Raw genomic sequence first — 14,649 nt, 5'->3', positions numbered from 1 at the left:
TCTGCTTTATGTTTGAGAAAATGAAACGAAAAAGGGTAGTTGGTTAAATACTACCAAGCTACTCTACCTAAAATGAAGATTTTATTAACAGGTTCATTACAAGTAAGATTAGCTCTGCAGAACCAGAACCAAAATAGAGCGTATAGATTAGCTATGCATGTAAGCTGAGCTCAAACTTCGAACTTTTGAGCAAGTCCAAATCAAAACTTAAATATAAATACAAAAACTGGTTATTTGGAAAACAGATATGTGTAATGGAAAGTTTCAAACTTCTTAACTTAATCCTATGATTCTAATATTTTTATAAGAAAAAATAAAAAAAATTCAAGCTTGAGCTTCATCATTATTAGCAAGTAAAACCTAAGTTTCAAGTGTTTTCTCAATTCAACTCATTCATACTCTTACATGCATACTACTATTTTGAAAAGATTACAAAGTAATCACAAGTCAAAGTTCAGTCCATTCTATTGAATATCTTCCATCATTACTTGATCAATTACTTATTCCCCTATTACCGAAAACAGTATAATCCAATACAGTATAAGCACTTACTAGTTATAAGCGCTTAACTAAGTTGTTTATCTTATGAACTATAACAGTTACTAATAATATCATTCACTATTTAATCATAATACCTTAATAAGGCATAAGACCAAAATGATACTAATAAATAAAGTTAGAGGACCCACATAAAACAAACCATAACGTTTATTTGAATAAAACTAACAGCAAGGACTAAATATAGTAACAGTGAAAAACTTAGAGGACCGAAATAAATCAATTTTTAGTTAGATGACCAATCCGAAACCAATTAAATAGTTAGAGAACCAAAAAGGTAATTAAGCATTTTCTTTTTATTGGTGGGTGGGTCCCATAAGTTACTTCGTGGTGAACCACAAAACAACTTGCATGAAACAATCGGAAAAGAGAATTGTTGTTGACACATTTGGTTAGGTTGAGACACACGAGTAATTTACCTAAATGTCTATTGGTAGTTAACTGTCGAATTTTGTGGATACCGGTTGCAGTTAACTACCGAAGTTTTCCTCGGCAGTTAACTGCCGATGCGTGCTGAACATAAACAGAAACAAAAACTCAGTTTTCTAGTTTCCTTCAATTGTTCAAAAAACTTCCAAAACCATCCAACTCCTCCAATTTCGATTTTTGAGCAAAATCAAGTGCATCATCTCCATTTAATCACAAGTAAGTATCTTGACTCATTTTTAATCATAATGTTAGTTTGTTTAGGTTTTTTTTTTTAAAAAAAAAAAAATGGTAGTTTGCACGTGGTTAGGGTTGATGTTGGAATTGAAAATTTGATGATTGCATGTATTTTATAGTTGAATGTTGTTGCTTTAATTGATGTTTGAATGATGTTAGAGTATAATGTAATTTTGAATGGTGGCAAAAAAAACACATTTTTAGTATGTTTGATACTTTGCACACAAAGTGTTTGATAAAATGTCTCAATGAAAATTTTATTGATTACTTAGTTAGTTTAGGTTATGGGTATGATGTTAATTGTAGTTTGAAAACGTGTATATTGAATTAGGTTGAATGTGGTTTTGATTTTTCACCGAAGATGAATGTTTATGTTTAGTTTAGGTTATGTTTAGGTTGAATGTGTATGATAACGCATTTGATTATTTACGTTTGAATGTGAATGATAGTGTGTATGATAATGTTTAGGTTCAATGTGTTTGTTTGATAAAGTGGTTGAATGTGAAAGTTTAGGTTATGTTTAGGTTTAATGTGTTTGATAAAGTGGTTGAATGTATAAGTTGAATGATGTTAATTTTTAAATTTTTTGTGTAGATATGTTTGATCAGAACCCGGTTGATCCATCTAAGATGATTGGTGGTAGGCGTGCGATGACTCAAAGCCACCGGAAGGAGAGGCAAAGTGGGCACATCCCAAAGAGGGGAAGAGGTCGGAGGGGGATGGTTCAGGGACTTCGTAGGAGGATTTTCATACTACACAGCCTGAAGAGTCGCAGGTGGTTGATCCGAGCCAGGAGGTGGAGTACCTGAATTATTAGGATCAGGTACACAACGATGTGACTGATGGTGGGTATGACCAGGATCATATACCAGAGCAGCAACATATAGTAGATGATGATGACATTGCAGCAGCGGCTGCCCCAGTAGTGTTACCTTTGGAGCCTCTCTTTTCTGGAGGACCGGAAGATATATCTCTACTGCACTCTGTCATACCCCAAATTTGGACCATTTGAAATCTTTTTTGTCCACATTTTTTAATAGTTCAGATTCTCTTTTATTCGTTTTTTACCTTTTAAAACTCGTGTTTTTCGTCATTAATCATTTAAAAAAAAAAAAAAAACTTTCATCTTGCATTTAAGTCCTCGCTTGCATTTTCTACAACATTTAAAATCACTCCATTTGCATTTTTATAAACGCATTTTATAATCCTTTTAGTCATAACAGACAAGTCATTTTAAAATGGCTAATCGCATTTTAAAAGGCGTTTTTTTTATTAATCTTTTCAATCGAAATTTCGGCAAGGAGGATACTTTGAAGTACCTCATGTCAGATTCCGAAGGGACTTTTTTATTTTCTTTTAGGCTAGTTTGTTTATTTTTATTTATTCTTTTTTATTTTTATTTTTTTAGAAAAAAACAAAAAGAAGTCACTCACGTGACCTCTTTCTTTCTTTTCTTTTCTTTTTTTTTTTTATTATTTTCTTATTTATTTTATTCATTTTGTTTTTTTATTTATCTATTTATCTTTTTGGTCAAATCTTTTTCTCCAAGTCTCAGCTGCAGGGGCATTTTGGTCTTTTGTTTTGTACCAGAGCCAACCCTAATTTGTCACTATTTAAACACTGTCAATCATTGGGAAAGAAAAAAAAGTCACTGTTCACGTCAGAAAACCAGCAGCAATTCATAAACCCTAATTTTCTACTGTTCCAACCTTTTTCAAATCAAACCCAAAAATTACAAAGAAAATAGTATGAGTTTAGGAAGAACATTCATAGATTCATAAAAAAACCCAGCAACACCATAACTTCAAATACCTTACTCAATAACAACAACAACAACCAGCACAAATCCGAACCACAACAACACAAATCCGAACCACAACAACACAAATCCGAACCAAAAGCAACACAATCCGAACCAAAACAAGGAAACGAACCGGAAAAGGAAAGAACGGACCGGAGAAGAGTAAACGGACCGGAGAAGATCAAAAGGTAGTGTTTTTAGCTCACTTTTCTTTGATTTTTCTTTGTTAGATCTAGGTTTGCGGGAGTTTGTTTTCAAAAATCTAAGTTCAGATTCGCACAAAGCAAGAAAAAGGATATTCAAAACTGAATTTTTTTTTGAATTTGGTTGAGTTTTGAAACTCCGGCGCGGTGGTGCCACCACCGGCCACCGCGCCGGAAAGTTGGTCTCGCCGGAGAAGAAAGGAAAAAGGGGGCGCTGCTTTTTCTTCTTTCTAGAGAGAAGGGAGAGCAAAAGTTTTAGAGAGAAGGAGGAAGGAGAAAAATGAGAAAAAAAACCGGTCCCAACCACTTTTATAAGCATGTGTGAACCGGTCTGGTTCACTTGAACCGGACCGGTCCATTTGATTCCTTCCTCTTTCTTTCTAAACCTTTAGATCTTTTCTTTTTTTTTTAATCTAACGGTCATGAATGTGCAATTTATGGTGTTCCTTAGTACACTTTCAGATCTAGCCTATTTGATTTTTAATCTAACGGTCAGGGATGATTCTGTTAAATCACACGCATGTCCTTTGCTTGCAGTGTTCCATGTTCTGCTTTGTCCAACTGTTGGATCTTAGATCCTATGGCTATGATGAATCCAGGGGTTTGAACTTGGACCATTGATTTAATCCAATGGTCCAGAATTAATCCTGCTGAACCATTTGTTTATTATTTTCATTTGTTATTGTTTCTATTTTTTAAATGCTGTTTTTTTATTTCTTTTTTGACATTTTATGTTTTAGAAAAAATTCCAAAAAAATGTTTTTTCTCATTGTTAAAAATCCATCCTATTTTTTTTTCTTTTAATTTGTTTTTTTTACTTATTATTTATTATTTCTTATATGATGATCTTAAATGTCTTTTTTTTTATTATTTTTATTTCTTGCTTATTATTTCTTATGTCTCATTCATCATAATATTTCTTGTGATCACTAACCATTTAATTTTTGTCTTAGATCATAGCATGCATATTTAATTTTCTCATCATTTTATCTTGTCATTGGATTAGTATGTATAAATAGGGAATTGATGTAATTTTATTTCTTGCATTTTATTTTGGCATAAAGGCCTTAGGGTTGTATTTAGGAATTGATGTAATAATGTAGGTAACACAAGCACCGACACATACACCGACACTACCACATTTTATTTACCGCTTTCCGTTTTTTTTTTTACGACGTTACGTTAGTTTTTACCGTTAGTTTAGAAAAAATCATTTTTCACAAAAAAATCAAATATGTCAAAATTCAAAAAATCATTTTCTTAGCAACATTTTTCTCTTTATTTTCTTAATCAAATTCTCAATCAATTTTAATTCAACTTCAATCGTTTCCAAAATTTAAAATCAATCAACCTCACTCATTTCTTTTATCTCATGCCTTGAGGCCTCTTTCTCTTCTTAAAACCCTTTTCAAAAAAAATCTTAAAACCAACCTAACCCACCAAAGAAATTTTTGAGGTGAACTACATTGGTTTTGATCCCTTTCTTTAAGGGTATGTAGGCATAGGATTTTTATCCTTCCAAATCAAATAAAAATAACCAAAAACATACTTCTTCTCCCTCCATTCTTTCACTTAGACATTAGGCAATAATTTTTCAAATAAACAAGTAGTTTAGCACAAGATAATCTAGGTAAGAGGTTCCTATGGAATACCATAGACGCTTAGGATGCTAGCACCTTCCCTTCGCGTAACCAACCCCCGAATCCAAAGTCTCGAAAGGGTTTTTACTCATTTTTTCCCTTCCCAAGAATAAAAATCGAGAGTTCAAAGATTGACGATTCAAATCAATTAATGGTTTGACATCCGAAAATCGCGAGCACACACTCTTATGTCAAGCATGAGGCATTGCCGATTTGGTATAATTCAGATAATGTAAATGTTATTTTTAATTATCTTAAATTATCATATGCAACACAAATTAATGTTTTAATTTTTTTTTATATGTGTGTTTGTTATAATTTTTTTTTTATATGTGTGTTTGTTTAATTCTTTTCTTTAAATTTTCTTTATTTCAACGTTTATTGTTTTCTTTATGTTTAATTATGATTTAAATTTTTTTGTTATGTGTTTTATTTAAGTTTTAAGGTTTACATGTGTTATGTTTTATTTTTGCATTTGTTAAGTTTTAATTAGTTTAGTTAAATGTTTACATTGTTTAAACTATGTTTATTTTTCTATTATTTCATGTTCGTAAGCTGCGTGTTGTAAAATCAATTAATCATGGGGCTAAGACTTTAAGTCTCGGACGTCCAAACGAGAATCATGATTGGTTTTGGGATCCGCTTAGGGAGAGCGGATTACATGATTTGGTTTACCTGGGTTACGCCAATGTGCCTCATGCTTTGTCGATGACTCTATGCGAGAGGTGGCATCCCGAGACCAACACTTTTCACATGCCCTTGGGGGAGATGACTGTGACTTTGGATGATGTCGCATCTTGATAAGTGCTCAAAAGTAACATATTTCATGTGTTAACTTAGGCAAATTAGTGACTTGTTTTGCAAGTTATCTAAGGAAAAGCTACCATTTGAGTGTAATATTACCATTTATGCTTTACATGCCTGATTCTACCCAATTTATGCAGGAAATGACAAGCAAGGACCAAAAGAAGGAAGCTCCTGAACCAAGGTCTGTTCGCTTAAGCGAACCCCTGTTCGCTTAAGCGAACCAGTTACAGAGAGCAACTGTTCTATTCGCTTACAAGCACGCCTTCAGTTCGCTCATGACAAAGCTCAGTTCGCTTAAGCGACCTATGGTTCGCTTAAGCGAACAAGTTCCAGAGAGCACAAGGATTCTTCGCTTACTAGCACGCTTCCAGTTCGCTCATGAAGAAAAGGTCATTTCGCTTAAGCGAACCACTTACAGAGAGCTCCAGGAAAGTTCGCTCACACGTTCGCTTGCGTTTCGCTTAAGCGAAGTTCATCCAACTTCAGAAGATAAGGACCACGTGGCAGCTCCTTAATGGTCAACATTAGATTTCCTGGATGTTCGCTTAAGCGAACTGGCACGCAGTCAGCCCATATAAATAGTTTTCTCTTCTCTTTCCAAACATTTCTATTACATTTTTATTCATATTTTTCTGGTTTTAGAGAGAGACTAGGGCTTTTCTAGAGAGAGAAACACAAAGCAAGGTAGTTAGGAGAAGATTCAAGCCAAGATTTGTTGAGACATCATGGATCTTGTCATGGAATTTTCACCCTTTCTTCATCCTTTGCAAAGCTATCATAGACATATGTAGCTACATCTACTCTTGTAGTTTTGAGGTATTCAAACAAGCTATTATGTAATCTTTTGATCTTTTAATATATGGTTCTAGCTTATTTATTCAATATTGTTGTTATTCTTGTTTTTATTGTTTTATTGAGATTCAGAATGATATGGACACATACTTTTGAATCTAGAAATAGAATAACAATCTATCTTAAGTTATCACTCTAGACATGGATGTTAATATTTGATAATCACTTTTAATCTAGAACTTAATGCTTTTGGGTAATTTAATCGGTTGGGAAATCGTCGATTAAACTACCCAAACGACTTTGTGATCGTTTAAATGTTTGGGAAATCGATGTTTAAACGATCCCTTAGAAATAATGATATCATTTGTACACGAATGATATTGTCGAGTGATTGTGATAATATAGTTTAAAAAGCTAGAATCCGTTAATCGATCGAGAGATTGCAGCTGTTACGCTTGGTTGATGTCTCTGACCGCAAGCGGAATAGCCCTATCTCTTCTCGTTTTACTTTTATGTCGATTAGGAAAATAGTTTCACACAAACAAACAATTTATACCCAAACACTTAACGTGACAAATATTGTGAAAATGCTTATGAAATACGCAACTCCCTGTGGACACGATCTTATTATACTTACGTGTAAATAATTTTATGAGAGGTAAAAATCCTTCATCACATCTCTTATGCATCTTCAGATTGAAAGACGGATGTTGAGCCATGGGAAGAAGATGTTAAAACATGAGGGAGCAGCACTAATGGTGAGGCACTTGGGTGTGTCGCAGCAGGAGGCAGAGAAAATTTGCGGTACAGAGTATGGCGGGTACATTAGTTATCCGAAGTTGAGGGAATTATATACAAGGTATCTTGGTAGGGCTAACATATTGGCGGATACAGAGGATCCAGATGAGATGGAGGAGTTGGAGAGGGTTAGAAAATATTGTGTGAGGTGTTATCTTCTCTATCTTGTAGGATGCTTGTTGTCTGGTGATAGAAACAACAAACGCATCTAGTTGGTCTATCTGACGACCATGGAGGACGGCTATGCGGGGATGCGTAATTATTCATGGGGAGGGATGACATAGGCATACCTATACGGCGAGTTAGCTGAGGCCTGTAAGCCTGCAAACAAAGCTCTTGCGGAAAGCGTGACACTGCTCATTGTAAGAAACTTATAAATGTGAACCTTAACTTTTATTTTTTTTGTTATATTTTTCGTGCGTAATAATTTATAAATGTGATTTGTTTGATTTATGCAAGCATGGTTTTTGGCCCATTTTCCGAAGTTTTTCAGTGTTGATCCAAACACCGACTATGTTGAAAACTTTCCGGTTGCGACGAGGTGGAAGCTACAGAAGGGTAATGGAAAGGGGTTGACGTATCGCTCATTGTTTGATCGTATTCAGTTTGATGATGTATGCTGGAGGTCGTACGAAGAGCACAGTGAGATCTAGGGTTTTGAGGAGATATTCTAGTATTCAGGATGGAGCGGTGTTCGTAGGGTGTACCGTCACTTGCCTGAGAGGGTGTTGAGGCAGTACGGATACGTCCAGACGATCCCTAAACATCTGACGGATGTTGTAGAGCTGACACTGCCTCAGATTGTGCAGGCATTCGTCGACTTCCACACTCACACGCTTCAGGCCGCCGATTGGGGTGAGCAGGTAGCAGAGCAGACATGGCGTATGAGGGAGGGCTATGTGTTATGGTACACTAAGGTAACCCATCCTCAGATTTTTCCACCTCTTCTAGGAGATCTTCCGATGCCAGCAAATGAAGAGCAGATCATTGTAGAGCAGTGGGAGTGGTACGAGGCGAGAAGCTCGCCTGACACCTATGACATGGTTAGTGTCGTTGTTGCCTACACTGATGCGCAGATAGGTCAAGAGGAGGTCATGAGCCCTCAGCAGTGGTTTCAGACGATGACCCATGTTAGGGACCAGATCGTGCCGATCTTGACCAGGAGGCTAGGCCAAAGGCCGAGGAGGAGGCACCGGCAGCATCAGTAGGATCAGGAGTAGTAATATTTTATGTTTTAGGATATATTTTCATGACTTGGTGTATATTTTCAGGACATTTGGCCGTTTCGTTGTATTTTCACGACATTTGTTGTTACTTTGTTTCGACGACATATATTTATGACAATTGTTCGTTTCCGTATCATATTTTCAATTATGTTGGTAATTTTCTTTGGTTGACTTTATGATTTGGCATTGAAACAATGTGTTTACAATGTGTAAAAACACATATAACAGGTTCTGCCATTTTATGGCTTCAGGACGCCTCGGCAGTTAACTACCGAGGAAAAATGAAACTAGCGGCAGTTAACTGCCGAGGAAAACCTCGGTAGTTAACTGCAGCCGGTATCCACAAAATTCGACAGTTAACTGCCAAAGGGTATTTAGATAAATTACTCGTGTGTCTCAGTCAAACTAAATGTGTCAACAACAATTCTCATCGGAAAATACTTGAATGAGTTTAGTGTATTTTAGATCAGACGAAAGAATAGATAAATGATTCCCTGAAAAAAAGAATGGATAATGAAAAAAAAAATTATTGATTAGAAGATAGATAGAAAGAAAGTCATCAAACTCAAAATCACACAACCAAACAATTCAGCTCAATGATTAATGAGTTTTATTGATAGGAATTATTAAGAGAATGTGAATTCAATTTTTAGTGGAACAATTTTATATTCCAACGACTAGACTCTCAATTACCTGCAACAACAAAAAAAGCTTTGAATGCCTCAATCTTTCTAAATTTTCATAACAATATTAATTATTTTTTAAATTTTTTACAATAAAAATATGCACTATTAGGATAAAAAATACTTCTAAGAACCTCCTTTAACGAGGGATCTCAAACTTTTAAGACCTAGTACCTATTAGGTATTTCATTGGAGAAAAAAGTTTTTGAGATCTTACAAGACTCAAAGTCTCATTTAAGATCTAATTTTAAGGGAGATTCACGCTTTTTAATATTAAAAAACCTGAAATGTAATAATATAAAATTATTGATAGTTGATTAATGAGTCTCATTTAAAAAATTTGAGTGAAATGTTGAGTTTAAGAGATGAGTGATTATTAAGTACTACTATTAAAAAATCGGTACACATAAAACTTATTTAAATACCAAAAATAGATATCTTGATTGTGAATGCACCACTGGGCTAGCTTCATTTGATTGCTTACATATTTGCCCAAGTTGGTGTGGTCCTCATAGTTGAATTTGGAAGGCATTGAAATAACAATTTTTCTTTTATGAAGTCACATTTAGTTCTTTGAATATAAGAATGTAAATTGACCTGTTCGATGAGAAAGGTTGAGTGGCAACAGTGGCCGAGAATGTTTCGATGTGATGGTAATAGTTTTCATTTTGAATTTAAAAGCCTTGTGATTGTCATGATGCAACAATAGTCGTAAAAAGATGTTTTAGCACAGACAATTAATTGATGTTGTTAAAATTAAAGGGCCAAAATACATACTTCGTAATTTTGAGGACTAAATTGTCCGATCCTTACACTTTGAAGATCAAATTAGAGATTCACTAATAATCTTATCTTTTCCCTTCTAAATCATATCTATGAGTATTCTTTCAATCGGAACTGAACCTTGCTGATGAAAGACTGACCAAATCTCCAACTAGAGGGTACCACATTAATAGCTGTACGAGTCTTTCCATTACTGAGTTGGACTCTGAAGGACAGGCTCTGACCATTTAGATAGCTCAAGCTTTGCCAGTTAACACCCCAATTCCTTGACATGGTTTCCCAGTTTTTCATTTTAGACCCTTTGATCCAAACTTTGGAGATATCCCCTGCCCCCTACATTGCTTATAAGCACTAGTTCAGAATAGTCTCTCCCATTGAATATATAGAATTTCCAAATAACTTTTTCCCACTTTTAAAGATGCTGACTTAGTGAATTAAGTGAACCTTGGTAGAAATTATAAATTACAATACAGTAGTAAATTGAAATGAAATGGTACAACCGCTCAAAAATTCAACTGAGTCTGTCGATCGTGTATATTCATCTCCTTTAGTTATATAATTCTTGCTTTATCATCACTTTAATTTTTTTGAAAAAACTTTATCATCACTTAAATCTACCAACATTGCTGTATATTTTATTTACAGCCCACTCAGAAGTTTGGAACATGATATTACCACACATGAAATCTACTGAATTAATTCAATGTTCACTAACAAAGAACTTATATTTAACAGTGCACTAATGGGTTCCAGGTAAAGGTTAAGACGACATATTATAAACCTCATAAATTTTCACTTAATCAGTAGACGTTGGAAAACCTGCTACTAAACATCTCAATATCAACCCTCTAAAAAATGCCAGGCTATAGCAAAGCTCAAATCATCATCAACAAATTAGTCAAGCAAGTTGAATTCAAACAAAGGCAAGTTAAAAAAAAAATAACATTTTGGGGGGAAAAGGTTGGACTACTACTGCATCTTTTTACCATGCAGCACTTACAGAATTCAAGAAACACGGTCCTGTACTCGTGTTCATGAAATGCCATCCCTCAAGCTAAAATGCTACAGATTTATCTGTCATTACCATCACCATACCTCCAACAATTTTAACCATATGTCATGACTCATGATTACATATTTTCAAGTAAAGTTTAATCTAATGATAAACAGTCAAGCACAGCCCAATAAAAATGAATTGGATATTAATGATCCAAGAAAGCCCAAGTATTCCCAGAGTTAGCACATTCACACCTCTTCTATCAAAGTATACTTTTTACCTGATTATTAATGTTTAGGGGGGTGAGAGATTATGCATATACCTAGATATGACATGAGGCGATTACATTGACTAATCATTACGAGTGAGCTGAAGTACATATCGAGCATTTTGCAGAAGAGCATTGGCTTCCTCATTTGAGGCATCGAGTGCACGGAGTTCTTTGATTTCTTCCTGCCATTTTTCAACCTGCTCCTTGTGAATCCTGCTTATTTGAAAGTTAAAAGAATCACACCATAAAAAGTCAAAAACTAACAATATTTAAGTGAAAGATAGTTTAAACATTGAATGTTCAATGGTAACTTCATTACTCACATAATCAGTTTCTCTTCAAATTCATTGCATAGCTCCTTAAACATTGTTTTCCCTGATTCCAAGAGCTCAGATACCTACATGAAATCCACAATTAAACATTTCAAAGATTTAACATTCATCTGGGTAAGTGTAAGTGTAACTTTATATAGCTACCCTCTGGGTAAAATTCTCAATCTTCTCAAGAACAAGAGAAATATTGAGCTCCATTTCTTCAGACCCAACTTGGTTAGTCTCAAATCCTTCCTCCTGTACAAGTACAATCTGCGATTCTGCTTCATCTCCAAACTTTTCTTGTACTACCTGTTTATTGTGAAAAGAAAAGCAAATTAAACATCAAAGAATGCTTGAAATGCTGTAAATTCATGACAAGAAAAAGATTGAAAGGCGAAAACAACAATTACCCCAGGTTTCATACGTTTCCTTGAAGCTCCACTGTCCATGCTTCCTTTTTGAGCTGACATTGGTTAAGCCTACAGGTATAAAACAAGTTTCAATTATAATTTCTAGTTGACATTAATTTTGTCCACTAAAATTTGCAGCTTATAGTACATGCGCTTATCATGATAAGCGCTTATGTATAAGCTATTTCAATAGCAAAGATAAAATAGTTAAATTGTGTTCGTATAAGCTAGAAGTTGTTTTGATAGGTTCTCTCAAATAGTCTCACAAAACCTATGCTAGTAGATAAGCTCAAATAAGCAAAATTCCAAATAGGGAATAAGCTGTTTTTGTATAAACTCTTAAGTTGTTTTCTTAAGTTATCTTGGAGAACTTATGAAAGTAAGCTGGAAACAACTTAGGAACAATGTCATAAGCTATTTTCTTATTTTTCTCCAAAACCGTCTCACAAAACTTACGTCAGTAGATAAGCTCAAATAAGTCAATCTAAAATCAGAAATTTAAAAAAAGAAATAAGATACTAAAATTCATTTCAAACTTATACTAGAAGTTTATCTTCAAACTACATAACATTTATTTACAAAATTCTTTTTAGAGAGTTTCATCCAAAAATACTTAAAATCTAAAATCAAACTTACACACGTAACCATAACATGTAGAAAATTCATCAATTAAACAAAAACGGGAGAAAAAAATACCAAATCAAAAGCAAAATCTTAAGATTTGAACCCTAACATAGCATTAACAGACAAAATCTGAAGATTCGAAAAAAGAAAAGATAAGATAAAATTATTGATGATACAACTGCAACAAATTGAACAGAATCAGAACTTAATTCCAATGCAAAAACCAAATAGAAATGAAACAGAATGCTTATATCATATAGATGATGAATTGATTGAGAAATAAGCTTCGTTAATCATCAAAACATTAATTAACGGAGTAAAAAGTGAAGATCCATGAATTAATAAGATATTGAGATGGATTGGAATTATTATGAATGCAAGAGTGAGGAAGATGAAAAACGGTTGAGATGATTTTACCGGTTAGATTTTCTGATATTTCCAAGTTGTGAGAGAAGTGAAGGATTGTAGCACAGTGAAACAGCGATCTCAAAATATTCCAACTCTGAATGAGTTTTGAATATATTGCTTTATTTTCCCAATCACAATTTGAAATGCGCGCGTTTTCTTGTGACAGTGAAACTGCATATTGGGAAATATTCAAGTTTTATTGGACGTTAGTGTAACACTAATTTTCATTGATCGTACATTTTCCATCTTCTCTTCAAAATATTATTATTATTATTATTATTATTTTTTTATAAACAAAAAGTGGGTGAAAAATAGTGTTATAATAGGTGGGTTAATATGACATATTTTGAATAAATAAAAGGACTGGGCAATTATAAACTAGAATAAATTATCAATTAGTTATTAAATTTTCTCACCAATTTAGTCTATAAAGATAAATAAATGTAATACAATTTTTAAACTATAATATGAAATTTGTCACTTTAGTCTATGTTTTTTTTTTTGTCAAGTAGTCTAGAGGTTAGGAGTGTTCGGGGTTCAGACCTCATCCCTTATATATATAATAATGTATGTCCCTATCAACTGAACTATGCTCATGGGGACCACTTTAATCTATGTTATTAAGATGTTAAGGGTTTATATGACATATTTTCATATATGCAAAGTAAAATGAAGAATTTAATATACTTTAAAGATTATTTCTTATTTTTATATGATAATTTCTACGAGACACTCAAAATCTCAACATGTATAGTACACTCGATCTTTGAATTAATAGTTAAATGTTTTTTTTAAATTACTTTAATCATTTAAAATTATAATAATTAAATCTTATTTACCAAAAGTGTAGTTGGAATATATTTCACTTCTTTCCAATTTTATTACTCATAATAGCGAATATTTTTCATGACAAAATGTAAAAAAAATATATTATTATGATTTTTATAAATGATGTTTTCTGTTATGAAATTATATTTCTTAAAATGTAAAAGCCGATAAATAGTTTTTTATTTCATAAAATGATTGTTAGTTTATTTATTTAAGCAATAAATGTCGATACACTTGTCCCCATGAGGTTAACTCAATCGGTAGGGGCATTGCATAACAAGTGCATAATATATGTACAACCATTTTATAACAATTTTTGTGACAACTTTCTCTCTGAGACACCCATTATATTTTTACTTTCTCTCTATTACTTAATTTTTTTGCCAATACATATTTTTCTTCTATTTAGCTGTCAAGCAAATAGATGTTCAAATATGAAATAACACTACTCACATTAAAAATGAGTGAGCTCCATACACTTTAATTTATTGGTGTACCATACAAACTCCATTTTTATATACTTTGAGGACTATATTTTGGGTAAAAATTGATGAACACCCTTTTAATTCATCCACCCCGTACCACTGCTACTTGGCAGTTTTTTCAAAATATAATAAAATAATATAACATTCCTCTTCTTTTATTCCAAAAAAAAAAGAAGAAGAATCTTTCCCTTTTTTCTGTTCTCTCTCTCTCTCCCCCCCCCCCCCCCCCCATCCTTTCTTTCTTTCCTTTTCTCACCCTCCCTTTTCCACCGGCCACCTCCACTTGCCTCCGGCCACCTCCAATCACCCTATCTCTCTCCCTCTCAAACACCACCAACCACAGTAAAATAAACAAATA

The 14,649-nt window shown here is 33.6% G+C and overlaps 1 protein-coding gene across 1 annotated transcript; it reads right to left on the bottom strand.

The window, feature by feature from the left end:
* Window positions 1-10,912: 10,912 nt before the first annotated feature.
* Window positions 10,913-13,116, bottom strand: LOC25484710 (uncharacterized). The gene is made up of 5 exons (XM_013613652.3): window positions 12,988-13,116; window positions 11,947-12,015; window positions 11,699-11,845; window positions 11,546-11,619; window positions 10,913-11,435 (listed from the first exon to the last, which is right to left on the bottom strand). The coding sequence occupies exons 2-5, from the start codon at window positions 12,004-12,006 to the stop codon at window positions 11,303-11,305; spliced, it is 414 nt and encodes a 137-aa protein (XP_013469106.1). The 5' UTR covers window positions 12,007-12,015; window positions 12,988-13,116; the 3' UTR covers window positions 10,913-11,302.
* Window positions 13,117-14,649: the final 1,533 nt, after the last annotated feature.

Source organism: Medicago truncatula, chromosome 1, assembly GCF_003473485.1.
Source record: "Medicago truncatula cultivar Jemalong A17 chromosome 1, MtrunA17r5.0-ANR, whole genome shotgun sequence".
NCBI classification, from domain to species: domain Eukaryota; kingdom Viridiplantae; phylum Streptophyta; class Magnoliopsida; order Fabales; family Fabaceae; genus Medicago; species Medicago truncatula.
The sequence above is the reverse complement of the archived record's forward strand: the minus strand, read 5'-3'. Positions and strand labels throughout refer to the sequence as shown.

Coding starts and splice junctions, on each gene's coding strand:
- LOC25484710 (XM_013613652.3), bottom strand. CDS start 12,006: ATGTCAGCTCAAAAAGGAAGCATGGACAGTGGAGCTTCAAGGAAACGT. Junction 11,846..11,946: donor GGAAACGTATGAAACCTGGG/GTAATTGTTGTT, acceptor CACAATAAACAG/GTAGTACAAGAAAAGTTTGG. Junction 11,436..11,545: donor TTTGAAGAGAAACTGATTAT/GTGAGTAATGAA, acceptor TCAAATAAGCAG/GATTCACAAGGAGCAGGTTG.